The following is a 19,797-nucleotide window of genomic DNA, read 5'->3' as shown; positions in this document are numbered from 1 at the left end:
GCCTGTCACCAAGGACATTCCCGGGCTGCTCTGCCTTGCCCCATGCTTTACACTGCAGCTCTGCTCCAGATCACTGACCCCAGCAGAGCTAAACAGTCTATGGAGGTCTGAAGACCACCGCCTGTCACCAAGGACATTCCCGGGGCTGCTCTGCCTTGCCCCATGCTTTACACTGCAGCTCTGCTCCAGATCACTGACCCCAGCGGAGCTAAACTGTCTATGGAGGTCTGAAGACCACCGCCTGTCACCAAGGACATTCCCGCGGCTGCTCTGCCTTGCCCCATGCTTTACACTGCAGCTCTGCTCCAGATCACTGACGCCAGCGGAGCTGAACGCTGTATGGAGGTCTGAAGACCACCGCCTGTCACCAAGGACATTCCCGGGCTGCTCCGCCTTGCCCCATGCTTTACACTGCAGCTCTGCTCCAGATCACTGACCCCAGCGGAGCTGAACGGTCTATGGAGGTCTGAAGACCACCGCCTGTCACCAAGGACATTCCCGGGGCTGCTCCGCCTTGCCCCATGCTTTACACTGCAGCTCTGCTCCAGATCACTGACCCCAGCGGAGCTGAACAGTCTATGGAGGTCTGAAGACCACCGCCTGTCACCAAGGACATTCCCGCGGCTGCTCAGCCTTGCCCCATGCTTTACACTGCAGCTCTGCTCCAGATCACTGACCCCAGTGGAGCTGAACGCTCTATGGAGGTCTGAAGACCACCGCCTGTCACCAAGGACATTCCCGGGCTGCTCCGCCTTGCCCCATGCTTTACACTGCAGCTCTGCTCCAGATCACTGACCCCAGCGGAGCTGAACGGTCTATGGAGGTCTGAAGACCACCGCCTGTCACCAAGGACATTCCCGCGGCTGCTCAGCCTTGCCCCATGCTTAACACTGCAGCTCTGCTCCAGATCACTGACCCCAGCGGAGCTGAACGCTCTATGGAGGTCTGAAGACCACCGCCTGTCACCAAGGACATTCCCGCGGCGGCTCTGCCTTACCCCATGCTTTACACTGCAGCTCTGCTCCAGATCACTGACCCCAGCGGAGCTGAACGGTCTATGGAGGTCTGAAGACCACCGCCTGTCACCAAGGACATTCCCGGGGCTGCTCTGCCTTGCCCCATGCTTTACACTGCAGCTCTGCTCCAGATCACTGACCCCAGCGGAGCTGAACGCTCTATGGAGGTCTGAAGACCACCGCCTGTCACCAAGGACATTCCCGGGCTGCTCCGCCTTGCCCCATGCTTTACACTGCAGCTCTGCTCCAGATCACTGACCCCAGCGGAGCTGAACAGTCTATGGAGGTCTGAAGACCACCGCCTGTCACCAAGGACATTCCCGGGCTGCTCTGCCTTGCCCCATGCTTTACACTGCAGCTCTGCTCCAGATCACTGACCCCAGCGGAGCTTAACGCTCTATGGAGGTCTGAAGACCACCGCCTGTCACCAAGGACATTCCCGGGCTGCTCTGCCTTGCCCCATGCTTTACACTGCAGCTCTGCTCCAGATCACTGACCCCAGCGGAGCTGAACGCTCTATAGAGGTCTGAAGACCACCGCCTGTCACCAAGGACATTCCCGGGCTGCTCTGCCTTACCCCATGCTTTACACTGCAGCTCTGCTCCAGATCACTGACCCCAGCGGAGCTGAACGCTCTATGGAGGTCTGAAGACCACCGCCTGTCACCAAGGACATTCCCGGGCTACTCTGCCTTACCCCATGCTTTACACTGCAGCTCTGCTCCAGATCACTGACCCCACCCGAGCTGAACGCTCTATGGAGGTCTGAAGACCACCGCCTGTCACCAAGGACATTCCCGGGCTGCTCTGCCTTACCCCATGCTTTACACTGCAGCTCTGCTCCAGATCACTGACCCCAGCGGAGCTGAACGCTCTATGGAGGTCTGAAGACCACCGCCTGTCACCAAGGACATTCCCGGGCTGCTCTGCCTTGCCCCATGCTTTACACTGCAGCTCTGCGCCAGATCACTGACCCCAGCGGAGCTAAACTGTCTATGGAGGTCTGAAGACCACCGCCTGTCACCAAGGACATTCCCGGGCTGCTCTGCCTTACCCCATGCTTTACACTGCAGCTCTGCGCCAGATCACTGACCCCAGCGGAGCTGAACGCTCTATGGAGGTCTGAAGACCACCGCCTGTCACCAAGGACATTCCCGCGGCGGCTCTGCCTTGCCCCATGCTTTACACTGCAGCTCTGCTCCAGATCACTGACCCCAGCGGAGCTGAACGCTCTATGGAGGTCTGAAGACCACCGCCTGTCACCAAGGACATTCCCGCGGCGGCTCTGCCTTGCCCCATGCTTTACACTGCAGCTCTGCGCCAGATCACTGACCCCAGCGGAGCTGAACGCTCTATGGAGGTCTGAAGACCACCGCCTGTCACCAAGGACATTCCCGGGGCTGCTCTGCCTTGCCCCATGCTTTACACTGCAGCTCTGCTCCAGATCACTGACGCCAGCGGAGCTGAACGGTCTATGGAGGTCTGAAGACCACCGCCTGTCACCAAGGACATTCCCGGGCTGCTCCGCCTTGCCCCATGCTTTACACTGCAGCTCTGCTCCAGATCACTGACCCCAGCGGAGCTGAACGGTCTATGGAGGTCTGAAGACCACCGCCTGTCACCAAGGACATTCCCGCGGCGGCTCTGCCTTGCCCCATGCTTTACACTGCAGCTCTGCTCCAGATCACTGACCCCAGCGGAGCTGAACGGTCTATGGAGGTCTGAAGACCACCGCCTGTCACCAAGGACATTCCCGGGGCTGCTCCGCCTTGCCCCATGCTTTACACTGCAGCTCTGCTCCAGATCACTGACCCCAGCGGAGCTGAACGGTCTATGGAGGTCTGAAGACCACCGCCTGTCACCAAGGACATTCCCGCGGCTGCTCAGCCTTGCCCCATGCTTTACACTGCAGCTCTGCTCCAGATCACTGACCCCAGTGGAGCTGAACGCTCTATGGAGGTCTGAAGACCACCGCCTGTCACCAAGGACATTCCCGGGCTGCTCCGCCTTGCCCCATGCTTTACACTGCAGCTCTGCTCCAGATCACTGACCCCAGCGGAGCTGAACGGTCTATGGAGGTCTGAAGACCACCGCCTGTCACCAAGGACATTCCCGCGGCTGCTCAGCCTTGCCCCATGCTTAACACTGCAGCTCTGCTCCAGATCACTGACCCCAGCGGAGCTGAACGCTCTATGGAGGTCTGAAGACCACCGCCTGTCACCAAGGACATTCCCGGGCTGCTCTGCCTTGCCCCATGCTTTACACTGCAGCTCTGCTCCAGATCACTGACCCCAGCGGAGCTGAACAATCTATGGAGGTCTGAAGACCACCGCCTGTCACCAAGGACATTCCCGGGCTGCTCTGCCTTACCCCATGCTTTACACTGCAGCTCTGCTCCAGATCACTGACCCCAGCGGAGCTGAACGCTCTATGGAGGTCTGAAGACCACCGCCTGTCACCAAGGACATTCCCGGGGCTGCTCTGCCTTGCCCCATGCTTTACACTGCAGCTCTGCTCCAGATCACTGACCCCAGCGGAGCTGAACGCTCTATGGAGGTCTGAAGACCACCGCCTGTCACCAAGGACATTCCCGCGGCGGCTCTGCCTTGCCCCATGCTTTACACTGCAGCTCTGCGCCAGATCACTGACCCCAGCGGAGCTGAACGCTCTATGGAGGTCTGAAGACCACCGCCTGTCACCAAGGACATTCCCGGGGCTGCTCTGCCTTGCCCCATGCTTTACACTGCAGCTCTGCTCCAGATCACTGACCCCAGCGGAGCTGAACGCTCTATGGAGGTCTGAAGACCACCGCCTGTCACCAAGGATATTCCCGGGGCTGCTCCGCCTTGCCCCATGCTTTACACTGCAGCTCTGCTCCAGATCACTGACCCCAGCGGAGCTGAACGGTCTATGGAGGTCTGAAGACCACCGCCTGTCACCAAGGACATTCCCGCGGCTGCTCAGCCTTGCCCCATGCTTAACACTGCAGCTCTGCTCCAGATCACTGACGCCAGCGGAGCTGAACGCTCTATGGAGGTCTGAAGACCACCGCCTGTCACCAAGGACATTCCCGCGGCTGCTCAGCCTTGCCCCATGCTTAACACTGCAGCTCTGCTCCAGATCACTGACGCCAGCGGAGCTGAACGCTCTATAGAGGTCTGAAGACCACCGCCTGTCACCAAGGACATTCCCGGGCTGCTCCGCCTTGCCCCATGCTTTACACTGCAGCTCTGCTCCAGATCACTGACCCCAGCGGAGCTGAACGCTCTATGGAGGTCTGAAGACCACCGCCTGTCACCAAGGACATTCCCGCGGCGGCTCTGCCTTGCCCCATGCTTTACACTGCAGCTCTGCTCCAGATCACTGACCCCAGCGGAGCTGAACGGTCTATGGAGGTCTGAAGACCACCGCCTGTCACCAAGGACATTCCCGCGGCTGCTCAGCCTTGCCCCATGCTTTACACTGCAGCTCTGCTCCAGATCACTGACCCCAGCCGAGCTGAACGGTCTATGGAGGTCTGAAGACCACCGCCTGTCACCAAGGACATTCCCGGGGCTGCTCTGCCTTGCCCCATGCTTTACACTGCAGCTCTGCTCCAGATCACTGACCCCAGTGGAGCTGAACGCTCTATGGAGGTCTGAAGACCACCGCCTGTCACCAAGGACATTCCCGGGCTGCTCTGCCTTGCCCCATGCTTTACACTGCAGCTCTACTCCAGATCACTGACCCCAGCGGAGCTGAACAGTCTATGGAGGTCTGAAGACCACCGCCTGTCACCAAGGACATTCCCGCGGCTGCTCCGCCTTGCCCCATGCTTTACACTGCAGCTCTGCTCCAGATCACTGACCCCAGCGGAGCTGAACGGTCTATGGAGGTCTGAAGACCACCGCCTGTCACCAAGGACATTCCCGGGCTGCTCCGCCTTGCCCCATGCTTTACACTGCAGCTCTGCTCCAGATCACTGACCCCAGCGGAGCTGAACGCTCTATGGAGGTCTGAAGACCACCGCCTGTCACCAAGGACATTCCCGGGCGGCTCTGCCTTGCCCCATGCTTTACACTGCAGCTCTGCTCCAGATCACTGACCCCAGCGGAGCTGAACGCTCTATGGAGGTCTGAAGACCACCGCCTGTCACCAAGGACATTCCCGGGCGGCTCTGCCTTGCCCCATGCTTTACACTGCAGCTCTGCTCCAGATCACTGACCCCAGCGGAGCTGAACAGTCTATGGAGGTCTGAAGACCACCGCCTGTCACCAAGGACATTCCCGGGGCTGCTCCGCCTTGCCCCATGCTTTACACTGCAGCTCTGCTCCAGATCACTGACCCCAGCGGAGCTGAACGCTCTATGGAGGTCTGAAGACCACCGCCTGTCACCAAGGACATTCCCGCGGCTGCTCAGCCTTGCCCCATGCTTTACACTGCAGCTCTGCTCCAGATCACTGACCCCAGTGGAGCTGAACGCTCTATGGAGGTCTGAAGACCACCGCCTGTCACCAAGGACATTCCCGGGCTGCTCCGCCTTGCCCCATGCTTTACACTGCAGCTCTGCTCCAGATCACTGACCCCAGCGGAGCTGAACGGTCTATGGAGGTCTGAAGACCACCGCCTGTCACCAAGGACATTCCCGCGGCTGCTCTGCCTTACCCCATGCTTTACACTGCAGCTCTGCTCCAGATCACTGACCCCAGCGGAGCTGAACGCTCTATGGAGGTCTGAAGACCACCGCCTGTCACCAAGGACATTCCCGGGCTGCTCTGCCTTACCCCATGCTTTACACTGCAGCTCTGCTCCAGATCACTGACCCCAGCGGAGCTGAACGCTCTATGGAGGTCTGAAGACCACCGCCTGTCACCAAGGACATTCCCGGGCTGCTCTGCCTTGCCCCATGCTTTACACTGCAGCTCTGCGCCAGATCACTGACCCCAGCGGAGCTAAACTGTCTATGGAGGTCTGAAGACCACCGCCTGTCACCAAGGACATTCCCGCGGCGGCTCTGCCTTACCCCATGCTTTACACTGCAGCTCTGCGCCAGATCACTGACCCCAGCGGAACTGAACGCTCTATGGAGGTCTGAAGACCACCGCCTGTCACCAAGGACATTCCCGCGGCGGCTCTGCCTTGCCCCATGCTTTACACTGCAGCTCTGCGCCAGATCACTGACCCCAGCGGAGCTGAACGCTCTATGGAGGTCTGAAGACCACCGCCTGTCACCAAGGACATTCCCGGGCTGCTCCGCCTTGCCCCATGCTTTACACTGCAGCTCTGCTCCAGATCACTGACCCCAGCGGAGCTGAACGGTCTATGGAGGTCTGAAGACCACCGCCTGTCACCAAGGACATTCCCGCGGCGGCTCTGCCTTGCCCCATGCTTTACACTGCAGCTCTGCTCCAGATCACTGACCCCAGCGGAGCTGAACGGTCTATGGAGGTCTGAAGACCACCGCCTGTCACCAAGGACATTCCCGGGGCTGCTCCGCCTTGCCCCATGCTTTACACTGCAGCTCTGCTCCAGATCACTGACCCCAGCGGAGCTGAACGGTCTATGGAGGTCTGAAGACCACCGCCTGTCACCAAGGACATTCCCGCGGCTGCTCAGCCTTGCCCCATGCTTTACACTGCAGCTCTGCTCCAGATCACTAACCCCAGTGGAGCTGAACGCTCTATGGAGGTCTGAAGACCACCGCCTGTCACCAAGGACATTCCCGGGCTGCTCCGCCTTGCCCCATGCTTTACACTGCAGCTCTGCTCCAGATCACTGACCCCAGCGGAGCTGAACGGTCTATGGAGGTCTGAAGACCACCGCCTGTCACCAAGGACATTCCCGCGGCTGCTCAGCCTTGCCCCATGCTTAACACTGCAGCTCTGCTCCAGATCACTGACCCCAGCGGAGCTGAACGCTCTATGGAGGTCTGAAGACCACCGCCTGTCACCAAGGACATTCCCGGGCTGCTCTGCCTTGCCCCATGCTTTACACTGCAGCTCTGCTCCAGATCACTGACCCCAGCGGAGCTGAACAATCTATGGAGGTCTGAAGACCACCGCCTGTCACCAAGGACATTCCCGGGCTGCTCTGCCTTACCCCATGCTTTACACTGCAGCTCTGCTCCAGATCACTGACCCCAGCGGAGCTGAACGGTCTATGGAGGTCTGAAGACCACCGCCTGTCACCAAGGACATTCCCGGGGCTGCTCTGCCTTGCCCCATGCTTTACACTGCAGCTCTGCTCCAGATCACTGACCCCAGCGGAGCTGAACGCTCTATGGAGGTCTGAAGACCACCGCCTGTCACCAAGGACATTCCCGCGGCGGCTCTGCCTTGCCCCATGCTTTACACTGCAGCTCTGCGCCAGATCACTGACCCCAGCGGAGCTGAACGCTCTATGGAGGTCTGAAGACCACTGCCTGTCACCAAGGACATTCCCGGGGCTGCTCTGCCTTGCCCCATGCTTTACACTGCAGCTCTGCTCCAGATCACTGACGCCAGCGGAGCTGAACGCTCTATAGAGGTCTGAAGACCACCGCCTGTCACCAAGGACATTCCCGGGCTGCTCCGCCTTGCCCCATGCTTTACACTGCAGCTCTGCTCCAGATCACTGACCCCAGCGGAGCTGAACGCTCTATGGAGGTCTGAAGACCACCGCCTGTCACCAAGGATATTCCCGGGGCTGCTCCGCCTTGCCCCATGCTTTACACTGCAGCTCTGCTCCAGATCACTGACCCCAGCGGAGCTGAACGGTCTATGGAGGTCTGAAGACCACCGCCTGTCACCAAGGACATTCCCGCGGCGGCTCTGCCTTGCCCCATGCTTTACACTGCAGCTCTGCTCCAGATCACTGACCCCAGCGGAGCTGAACGGTCTATGGAGGTCTGAAGACCACCGCCTGTCACCAAGGACATTCCCGGGGCTGCTCCGCCTTGCCCCATGCTTTACACTGCAGCTCTGCTCCAGATCACTGACCCCAGCGGAGCTGAACAGTCTATGGAGGTCTGAAGACCACCGCCTGTCACCAAGGACATTCCCGCGGCTGCTCAGCCTTGCCCCATGCTTAACACTGCAGCTCTGCTCCAGATCACTGACCCCAGTGGAGCTGAACGCTCTATGGAGGTCTGAAGACCACCGCCTGTCACCAAGGACATTCCCGGGCTGCTCTGCCTTGCCCCATGCTTTACACTGCAGCTCTACTCCAGATCACTGACCCCAGCGGAGCTGAACAGTCTATGGAGGTCTGAAGACCACCGCCTGTCACCAAGGACATTCCCGCGGCTGCTCCGCCTTGCCCCATGCTTTACACTGCAGCTCTGCTCCAGATCACTGACCCCAGCGGAGCTGAACGGTCTATGGAGGTCTGAAGACCACCGCCTGTCACCAAGGACATTCCCGGGGCTGCTCTGCCTTGCCCCATGCTTTACACTGCAGCTCTGCTCCAGATCACTGACCCCAGCGGAGCTGAACGCTCTATGGAGGTCTGAAGACCACCGCCTGTCACCAAGGACATTCCCGGGCGGCTCTGCCTTGCCCCATGCTTTACACTGCAGCTCTGCTCCAGATCACTGACCCCAGCGGAGCTGAACAGTCTATGGAGGTCTGAAGACCACCGCCTGTCACCAAGGACATTCCCGGGGCTGCTCCGCCTTGCCCCATGCTTTACACTGCAGCTCTGCTCCAGATCACTGACCCCAGCGGAGCTGAACGCTCTATGGAGGTCTGAAGACCACCGCCTGCCACCAAGGACATTCCTGGGGCGGCTCTTGCCCCATGCTTTACACTGCAGCTCTGCTCCAGATCACTGACCCCAGCCGAGCTGAACAGTCTATGGAGGTCTGAAGACCACCGCCTGTCACCAAGGACATTCCCGGGCGGCTCTGCCTCGCCCCATGCTTTACACTGCAGCTCTGCTCCAGATCACTGACCCCAGCCGAGCTGAACGCTCTATGGAGGTCTGAAGACCACCGCCTGTCACCAAGGACATTCCCGGGCGGCTCTGCCTTGCCCCATGCTTTACACTGCAGCTCTGCTCCAGATCACTGACCCCAGCGGAGCTGAACGCTCTATGGAGGTCTGAAGACCACCGCCTGTCACCAAGGACATTCCCGCGGCGGCTCTGCCTTGCCCCATGCTTTACACTGCAGCTCTGCTCCAGATCACTGACCCCAGTGGAGCTGAACGCTCTATGGAGGTCTGAAGACCACCGCCTGTCACCAAGGACATTCCCGCGGCTGCTCAGCCTTACCCCATCCTTTACACTGCAGCTCTGCTCCAGATCACTGACCCCAGCGGAGCTGAACGCTCTATGGAGGTCTGAAGACCACCGCCTGTCACCAAGGACATTCCCGGGCGGCTCTGCCTTGCCCCATGCTTTACACTGCAGCTCTGCTCCAGATCACTGACCCCAGCGGAGCTGAACGCTCTATGGAGGTCTGAAGACCACCGCCTGTCACCAAGGACATTCCCGCGGCGGCTCTGCCTTGCCCCATGCTTTACACTGCAGCTCTGCTCCAGATCACTGACCCCAGTGGAGCTGAACGCTCTATGGAGGTCTGAAGACCACCGCCTGTCACCAAGGACATTCCCAGGGCTGCTCCGCCTTGCCCCATGCTTTACACTGCAGCTCTGCTCCAGATCACTGACCCCAGCGGAGCTGAACGCTCTATGGAGGTCTGAAGACCACCGCCTGTCACCAAGGACATTCCCGCGGCGGCTCTGCCTTACCCCATGCTTTACACTGCAGCTCTGCTCCAGATCACTGACCCCAGCCGAGCTGAACAGTCTATGGAGGTCTGAAGACCACCGCCTGTCACCAAGGACATTCCCGGGGCTGCTCTGCCTTGCCGCATGCTTTACACTGCAGCTCTGCTCCAGATCACTGACCCCAGCGGAGCTAAACTGTCTATGGAGGTCTGAAGACCACCGCCTGTCACCAAGGACATTCCCGGGCTGCTCCGCCTTGCCCCATGCTTTACACTGCAGCTCTGCTCCAGATCACTGACCCCAGCGGAGCTGAACAGTCTATGGAGGTCTGAAGACCACCGCCTGTCACCAAGGACATTCCTGGGGCGGCTCTTGCCCCATGCTTTACACTGCAGCTCTGCTCCAGATCACTGACCCCAGCCGAGCTGAACGGTCTATGGAGGTCTGAAGACCACCGCCTGTCACCAAGGACATTCCTGGGGCGGCTCTTGCCCCATGCTTTACACTGCAGCTCTGCTCCAGATCACTGACCCCAGCGGAGCTGAACGCTCTATGGAGGTCTGAAGACCACCGCCTGTTACCAAGGACATTCCCGGGCGGCTCTGCCTTGCCCCATGCTTTACACTGCAGCTCGGCTCCAGATCACTGACCCCAGCGGAGCTGAACGCTCTATGGAGGTCTGAAGACCACCGCCTGTCACCAAGGACATTCCCGGGGCTGCTCTGCCTTGCCCCATGCTTTACACTGCAGCTCTGCTCCAGATCACTGACCCCAGCGGAGCTGAACGCTCTATGGAGGTCTGAAGACCACCGCCTGTCACCAAGGACATTCCCGGGCGGCTCTGCCTTGCCCCATGCTTTACACTGCAGCTCTGCTCCAGATCACTGACCCCAGCGGAGCTGAACGCTCTATGGAGGTCTGAAGACCACCGCCTGTCACCAAGGACATTCCCGGGCGGCTCTGCCTTGCCCCATGCTTTACACTGCAGCTCTGCGCCAGATCACTGACCCCAGCGGAGCTGAACGGTCTATGGAGGTCTGAAGACCACCGCCTGTCACCAAGGACATTCCCGGGCGGCTCTGCCTTGCCCCATGCTTTACACTGCAGCTCTGCTCCAGATCACTGACCCCAGCGGAGCTGAACGCTCTATGGAGGTCTGAAGACCACCGCCTGTCACCAAGGACATTCCCGGGGCTGTTGCGCCTTGCCCCATGCTTTACACTGCAGCTCTGCTCCAGATCACTGACCCCAGCGGAGCTGAACGCTCTATGGAGGTCTGAAGACCACCGCCTGTCACCAAGGTCATTCCCGGGGCTGCTCCGCCTTGCCCCATGCTTTACACTGCAGCTCTGCTCCAGATCACTGACCCCAGCGGAGCTGAACGCTCTATGGAGGTCTGAAGACCACCGCCTGTCACCAAGGACATTCCCGGGCGGCTCTGCCTTGCCCCATGCTTTACACTGCAGCTCTGCTCCAGATCACTGACCCCAGCGGAGCTGAACGCTCTATGGAGGTCTGAAGACCACCGCCTGTCACCAAGGACATTCCCGGGCTGCTCTGCCTTGCCCCATGCTTTACACTGCAGCTCTGCTCCAGATCACTGACCCCAGCGGAGCTGAACGCTCTATGGAGGTCTGAAGACCACCGCCTGTCACCAAGGTCATTCCCGGGGCTGCTCCGCCTTGCCCCATGCTTTACACTGCAGCTCTGCTCCAGATCACTGACCCCAGCGGAGCTGAACGCTCTATGGAGGTCTGAAGACCACCGCCTGTCACCAAGGACATTCCCGGGGCTGTTGCGCCTTGCCCCATGCTTTACACTGCAGCTCTGCTCCAGATCACTGACCCCAGCGGAGCTGAACGCTCTATGGAGGTCTGAAGACCACCGCCTGTCACCAAGGACATTCCCGGGCTGCTCTGCCTTGCCCCATGCTTTACACTGCAGCTCTGCTCCAGATCACTGACCCCAGCGGAGCTGAACGCTCTATGGAGGTCTGAAGACCACCGCCTGTCACCAAGGTCATTCCCGGGGCTGCTCCGCCTTGCCCCATGCTTTACACTGCAGCTCTGCTCCAGATCACTGACCCCAGCGGAGCTGAACGCTCTATGGAGGTCTGAAGACCACCGCCTGTCACCAAGGACATTCCCGCGGCGGCTCTGCCTTGCCCCATGCTTTACACTGCAGCTCTGCGCCAGATCACTGACCCCAGCGGAGCTGAACGCTCTATGGAGGTCTGAAGACCACCGCCTGTCACCAAGGACATTCCCGGGGCTGCTCAGCCTTGCCCCATGCTTTACACTGCAGCTCTGCTCCAGATCACTGACCCCAGCGGAGCTGAACGCTCTATGGAGGTCTGAAGACCACCGCCTGTCACCAAGGACATTCCCGGGGCTGCTCCGCCTTGCCCCATGCTTTACACTGCAGCTCTGCTCCAGATCACTGACCCCAGCGGAGCTGAACGGTCTATGGAGGTCTGAAGACCACCGCCTGTCACCAAGGACATTCCCGCGGCTGCTCTGCCTTGCCCCATGCTTTACACTGCAGCTCTGCTCCAGATCACTGACCCCAGCGGAGCTGAACGGTCTATGGAGGTCTGAAGACCACCGCCTGTCACCAAGGACATTCCCGGGGCTGCTCCGCCTTACCCCATGCTTTACACTGCAGCTCTGCTCCAGATCACTGACCCCAGCGGAGCTGAACGGTCTATGGAGGTCTGAAGACCACCGCCTGTCACCAAGGACATTCCCGCGGCTGCTCTGCCTTGCCCCATGCTTTACACTGCAGCTCTGCTCCAGATCACTGACCCCAGCGGAGCTGAACGGTCTATGGAGGTCTGAAGACCACCGCCTGTCACCAAGGACATTCCCGGGCTGCTCCGCCTTGCCCCATGCTTTACACTGCAGCTCTGCTCCAGATCACTGACCCCAGCGGAGCTGAATAGTCTATGGAGGTCTGAAGACCACCGCCTGTCACCAAGGACATTCCCGGGGCTGCTCCGCCTTGCCCCATGCTTTACACTGCAGCTCTGCTCCAGATCACTGACCCCAGCGGAGCTGAACGCTCTATGGAGGTCTGAAGACCACCGCCTGTCACCAAGGACATTCCCGGGGCTGCTCAGCCTTGCCCCATGCTTTACACTGCAGCTCTGCTCCAGATCACTGACCCCAGCGGAGCTGAACAGTCTATGGAGGTCTGAAGACCACCGCCTGCCACCAAGGACATTCCCGGGCTGCTCCGCCTTGCCCCATGCTTTACACTGCAGCTCTGCTCCAGATCACTGACCCCAGCGGAGCTGAACGCTCTATGGAGGTCTGAAGACCACCGCCTGTCACCAAGGACATTCCCGGGCTGCTCTGCCTTGCCCCATGCTTTACACTGCAGCTCTGCTCCAGATCACTGACCCCAGCGGAGCTGAACGCTCTATGGAGGTCTGAAGACCACCGCCTGTCACCAAGGTCATTCCCGGGGCTGCTCCGCCTTGCCCCATGCTTTACACTGCAGCTCTGCTCCAGATCACTGACCCCAGCGGAGCTGAACGCTCTATGGAGGTCTGAAGACCACCGCCTGTCACCAAGGACATTCCCGGGGCTGTTGCGCCTTGCCCCATGCTTTACACTGCAGCTCTGCTCCAGATCACTGACCCCAGCGGAGCTGAACGCTCTATGGAGGTCTGAAGACCACCGCCTGTCACCAAGGACATTCCCGGGCTGCTCTGCCTTGCCCCATGCTTTACACTGCAGCTCTGCTCCAGATCACTGACCCCAGCGGAGCTGAACGCTCTATGGAGGTCTGAAGACCACCGCCTGTCACCAAGGTCATTCCCGGGGCTGCTCCGCCTTGCCCCATGCTTTACACTGCAGCTCTGCTCCAGATCACTGACCCCAGCGGAGCTGAACGCTCTATGGAGGTCTGAAGACCACCGCCTGTCACCAAGGACATTCCCGCGGCGGCTCTGCCTTGCCCCATGCTTTACACTGCAGCTCTGCGCCAGATCACTGACCCCAGCGGAGCTGAACGCTCTATGGAGGTCTGAAGACCACCGCCTGTCACCAAGGACATTCCCGGGGCTGCTCAGCCTTGCCCCATGCTTTACACTGCAGCTCTGCTCCAGATCACTGACCCCAGCGGAGCTGAACGCTCTATGGAGGTCTGAAGACCACCGCCTGTCACCAAGGACATTCCCGGGGCTGCTCCGCCTTGCCCCATGCTTTACACTGCAGCTGTGCTCCAGATCACTGACCCCAGCGGAGCTGAACGGTCTATGGAGGTCTGAAGACCACCGCCTGTCACCAAGGACATTCCCGGGGCTGCTCCGCCTTGCCCCATGCTTTACACTGCAGCTCTGCTCCAGATCACTGACCCCAGCGGAGCTGAACGGTCTATGGAGGTCTGAAGACCACCGCCTGTCACCAAGGACATTCCCGCGGCTGCTCTGCCTTGCCCCATGCTTTACACTGCAGCTCTGCTCCAGATCACTGACCCCAGCGGAGCTGAACAGTCTATGGAGGTCTGAAGACCACCGCCTGTCACCAAGGACATTCCCGGGGCTGCTCCGCCTTGCCCCATGCTTTACACTGCAGCTCTGCTCCAGATCACTGACCCCAGCGGAGCTGAACGGTCTATGGAGGTCTGAAGACCACCGCCTGTCACCAAGGACATTCCCGCGGCTGCTCTGCCTTGCCCCATGCTTTACACTGCAGCTCTGCTCCAGATCACTGACCCCAGCGGAGCTGAATAGTCTATGGAGGTCTGAAGACCACCGCCTGCCACCAAGGACATTCCCGGGCTGCTCCGCCTTGCCCCATGCTTTACACTGCAGCTCTGCTCCAGATCACTGACCCCAGCGGAGCTGAACGCTTTATGGAGGTCTGAAGACCACCGCCTGTCACCAAGGACATTCCCGGGGCTGCTCCGCCTTGCCCCATGCTTTACACTGCAGCTCTGCTCCAGATCACTGACCCCAGCGGAGCTGAACGCTTTATGGAGGTCTGAAGACCACCGCCTGTCACCAAGGACATTCCCGGGCTGCTCCGCCTTGCCCCATGCTTTACACTGCAGCTCTGCTCCAGATCACTGACCCCAGCGGAGCTGAACAGTCTATGGAGGTCTGAAGACCACCGCCTGTCACCAAGGACATTCCCGGGGCTGCTCCGCCTTGCCCCATGCTTTACACTGCAGCTCTGCTCCAGATCACTGACCCCAGCGGAGCTGAACAGTCTATGGAGGTCTGAAGACCACCGCCTGTCACCAAGGACATTCCCGCGGCTGCTCTGCCTTGCCCCATGCTTTACACTGCAGCTCTGCTCCAGATCACTGACCCCAGCGGAGCTGAATAGTCTATGGAGGTCTGAAGACCACCGCCTGCCACCAAGGACATTCCCGGGCTGCTCCGCCTTGCCCCATGCTTTACACTGCAGCTCTGCTCCAGATCACTGACCCCAGCGGAGCTGAACGCTTTATGGAGGTCTGAAGACCACCGCCTGTCACCAAGGACATTCCCGGGGCTGCTCCGCCTTGCCCCATGCTTTACACTGCAGCTCTGCTCCAGATCACTGACCCCAGCGGAGCTGAACGCTTTATGGAGGTCTGAAGACCACCGCCTGTCACCAAGGACATTCCCGGGCTGCTCCGCCTTGCCCCATGCTTTACACTGCAGCTCTGCTCCAGATCACTGACCCCAGCGGAGCTGAACGGTCTATGGAGGTCTGAAGACCACCGCCTGTCACCAAGGACATTCCCGGGCTGCTCTGCCTTGCCCCATGCTTTACACTGCAGCTCTGCTCCAGATCACTGACCCCAGCGGAGCTGAACGCTCTATGGAGGTCTGAAGACCACCGCCTGTCACCAAGGACATTCCCGGGCGGCTCTGCCTTGCCCCATGCTTTACACTGCAGCTCGGCTCCACTGGATCGGCTGCTGTGTAGAAGTACAAGCAGGAGGGCAGACAACAGAGGTGATTATACGGGAGGGGGCAGGAGGGTATAAACTGCAGGAAACTAAACCCCCAGTGATGCACTGCAACACCGACAAAAGGGAGGAGCCTCCAAAAGGGGGGCTTATGTGAGTAGGTGGAGCCTCCACACAGGGAGGGGCTTGTATGAGAAGGTGGAGCCTCCATAAGGGGAGGGGTTTGTACAAGAAGGTGGAGCCTCCAAGGGGGTGGCTTATGTGAGTAGGCGGAGCCTCCACACAGGGAGGGGCTTGTATGAGAAGGCGGAGTCCGGACACTCACTTCACAATCATCTTAAACTGGGAGAAAACTTCCAGGATCTGTCTCAGATTCACAATCTGTGGAGGAGAAAAGAAAGGGTTAATCATGGCGTCAGCGCCGGCCGCGCTCATCCAGGTGTCGGCGTCTCGCACTCACATCGATCTCGTCCAGCGTCCCGTCCAGATACCGGCGGACCTGAGCGCGGATCTCGGCCATCTGGGCATCAGTGAAGGGCTCGTAGCTGGAGGGGGGGCGTCTGCTCTGAGAACACAAGAACAGGACCCCAATAACGTCACGCCGTACACCACCAGCTCAAGCCCCTCAATATAAGCTGGTTTGTATCTCGGGAGAAGCAGAGCTGCAGTATAAAGCACGGGGGACAACAAAACAGAGGATGTGTGCATACCAAAAGTACACCAGTGCAACACCGTGCACAGCCCTTCACTGGTTAAAGCTACAAACTGCCTCAAGTAGTTACTCCAGTCACAACCAGAGCTGCATTCACCATCCCGCAGTCACATTCAGAGCCGCATTCACCATCCCCCAGTCACATCCAGAGCTGCATTCACCATCCCCCAGTCACATCCAGAGCTGCATTCACCATCCCCCAGTCACATCCAGAGCTGCATTCACCATCCCCCAGTCACATCCAGAGCTGCATTCACCATCCCCCAGTCACATCCAGAGCTGCATTCACCATCCCCCAGTCACATCCAGAGCTGCATTCACCATCCCCCAGTCACATCCAGAGCTGCATTCACCATCCCCCAGTCACATCCAGAGCTGCATTCACCATCCCCCAGTCACATCCCGAGCTGCATTCGCCATCCCCCAGTCACATTCAGAGCCGCATTCACCATCCCCCAGTCACATCCAGAGCTGCATTCGCCATCCCCCAGTCACATCCAGAGCTGCATTCGCCATCCCCCAGTCACATCCAGAGCTGCATTCGCCATCCCCCAGTCACATCCAGAGCCGCATTCACCATCCCCCAGTCACATCCAGAGCTGCATTCACCATCCCCCAGTCACATCCAGAGCTGCATTCACCATCCCCCAGTGACATCCAGAGCCGCATTCACCATCCCCAGTCACATCCAGAGCTGCATTCACCATCCCGCAGTCACATCCAGAGCTGCATTCACCATCCCGCAGTCACATCCAGAGCTGTATTCACCATCCCCAGTCACATCCAGAGCTGCATTCACCATCCCCAGTCACATCCAGAGCTGCATTCACCATCCCCAGTCACATCCAGAGCTGCATTCACCATCCCCAGTCACATCCAGAGCTGCATTCACCATCCCCCAGTCACATCCAGAGCTGCATTCACCATCCCCCAGTCACATCCAGAGCTGCATTCACCATCCCCCAGTCACATCCAGAGCTGCATTCACCATCCCGCAGTCACATCCAGAGCCGCATTCGCCATCCCCCAGTCACATCCCGAGCTGCATTCGCCATCCCCCAGTCACATCCAGAGCTGCATTCGCCATCCCCCAGTCACATCCAGAGCTGCATTCGCCATCCCCCAGTCACATTCAGAGCCGCATTCACCATCCCCCAGTCACATCCAGAGCTGCATTCACCATCCCGCAGTCACATCCAGAGCTGCATTCACCATCCCCCAGTGACATCCAGAGCCGCATTCACCATCCCCAGTCACATCCAGAGCTGCATTCACCATCCCGCAGTCACATCCAGAGCTGCATTCACCATCCCGCAGTCACATCCAGAGCTGTATTCACCATCCCCAGTCACATCCAGAGCTGCATTCACCATCCCCAGTCACATCCAGAGCTGCATTCACCATCCCGCAGTCACATCCAGAGCTGCATTCACCATCCCCAGTCACATCCAGAGCTGCATTCACCATCCCCCAGTCACATCCAGAGCTGTATTCACCATCCCCAGTCACATCCAGAGCTGCATTCACCATCCCCCAGTCACATCCAGAGCTGCATTCACCATCCCGCAGTCACATCCAGAGCTGCATTCACCATCCCGCAGTCACATCCAGAGCTGCATTCACCATCCCCAGTCACATCCAGAGCTGTATTCACCATCCCCAGTCACATCCAGAGCTGCATTCACCATCCCCCAGTCACATCCAGAGCTGCATTCACCATCCCGCAGTCACATCCAGAGCTGCATTCACCATCCCGCAGTCACATCCAGAGCTGCATTCACCATCCCGCAGTCACATCCAGAGCTGCATTCACCATCCCCAGTCACATCCAGAGCTGCACCTTACCAGCGTGTCGTGGATGGCCAGCTCCCGCCTCAGGTGCTCGATCTCTCTCTGCAGGTTCTTACACACTCGCTGAGGACGGAAGAGAAAATTTGTTGGAAGCCCCTCTGTGCCCCGTATATAGTAACATATATAGATAAATCAGCTCTGTGTATTCGAGGCCACACTGTGTCTGCAGTTCCCCCTCGTCTGTGTTGGGGGCCACACTGTGTCTGCACTTCCCCCCAGTCTGTATTGGGGGCCACACTGTGTCTGCAGTTCCCCCTCGTCTGTGTGGGGGGACACACTGTCTGCAGCTCCTCCTCGCCCTGTATTGGGGGCCACACTGTGTCTGCAGTTCCCCCTCGTCTGTGTGGGGGGACACACTGTCTGCAGCTCCTCCTCGCCCTGTATTGGGGGCCACACTGTGTCTGCAGTTCCCCCTCGTCTGTGTGGGGGGACACACTGTCTGCAGCTCCTCCTCGCCCTGTATTGGGGGCCACACTGTGTCTGCAGTTCCCCCTCGTCTGTGTGGGGGGACACACTGTCTGCAGCTCCTCCTCGCCCTGTATTGGGGGCCACACTGTGTCTGCAGTTCCCCCTCGTCTGTGTGGGGGGACACACTGTCTGCAGCTCCCCCTCGCCCTGTATTGGGGGACACACTGTGTCTGTAGCTCCCCCTCGCCCTGTATTTGGGGACACACTGTGTCTGCAGCTCCCCTTCGCCCTGTATTGGGGGACACACGGTGTCTGCAGCTCCCCCTCGCCCTGTATTGGGGGACACACTGTGTCTGCAGCTCCCCCTCGCCCTGTATTGGGGGACACACTGTGTCTGCAGTTCCCCCTCGCCCTGTATTGGGGGACACACTGTCTGCAGCTCCCCCTCGCCCTGTATTGGGGGACACACTGTGTCTGCAGTTCCCCCTCGCCCTGTATTGGGGGACACACTGTGTCTGCAGCTCCCCCTTGCCCTGTATTGGGGGACACACTGTGTCTGTAGCTCCCCCTCGCCCTGTATTTGGGGACACACTGTGTCTGCAGTTCCCCCTCGCCCTGTATTGGGGGACACACTGTGTCTGCAGCTCCCCCTTGCCCTGTATTGGGGGACACACTGTGTCTGCAGTTCCCCCTCGCCCTGTATTGGGGGACACACTGTGTCTGCAGCTCCCCTTCGCCCTGTATTGGGGGACACACGGTGTCTGCAGCTCCCCCTCGCCCTGTACTGGGGGACACACTGTGTCTGTAGCTCCCCCTCGCCCTGTATTTGGGGACACACTGTGTCTGTAGCTCCCCCTTGCCCTGTATTGGGGGACACACTGTGTCTGTAGCTCCCCCTCGCCCTGTATTTGGGGACACACTGTGTCTGTAGCTCCCCCTTGCCCTGTATTGGGGGACACACTGTGTCTGTAGCTCCCCCTCGCCCTGTATTTGGGGACACACTGTGTCTGCAGTTCCCCCTCGCCCTGTATTGGGGGACACACTGTGTCTGCAGCTCCCCCTTGCCCTGTATTGGGGGACACACTGTGTCTGCAGTTCCCCCTCGCCCTGTATTGGGGGACACACTGTGTCTGCAGCTCCCCTTCGCCCTGTATTGGGGGACACACGGTGTCTGCAGCTCCCCCTCGCCCTGTACTGGGGGACACACTGTGTCTGCA

General features: G+C 59.5%; 1 protein-coding gene across 1 annotated transcript in view; it reads right to left on the bottom strand.

Moving 5' to 3' along the window:
* The window catches only part of KIF9 (kinesin family member 9), a 61,101-nt gene that overhangs the window by 17,796 nt on the left and 23,508 nt on the right, over positions 1-19,797 (bottom strand). The window contains exons 11-13 of the mRNA XM_069729142.1: positions 18,167-18,235; positions 16,070-16,174; positions 15,935-15,990 (exon numbers count right to left, since the gene is read on the bottom strand). Coding sequence (XP_069585243.1) covers positions 15,935-15,990; positions 16,070-16,174; positions 18,167-18,235 — 230 coding nt within the window. The remainder of the gene's footprint in view (positions 1-15,934; positions 15,991-16,069; positions 16,175-18,166; positions 18,236-19,797) is intronic.

This window comes from Ranitomeya imitator, chromosome 6 (assembly GCF_032444005.1).
Source record: "Ranitomeya imitator isolate aRanImi1 chromosome 6, aRanImi1.pri, whole genome shotgun sequence".
NCBI classification, from domain to species: Eukaryota; Metazoa; Chordata; class Amphibia; order Anura; family Dendrobatidae; genus Ranitomeya; species Ranitomeya imitator.
This window is presented reverse-complemented; position numbering and strand designations above follow the sequence as displayed.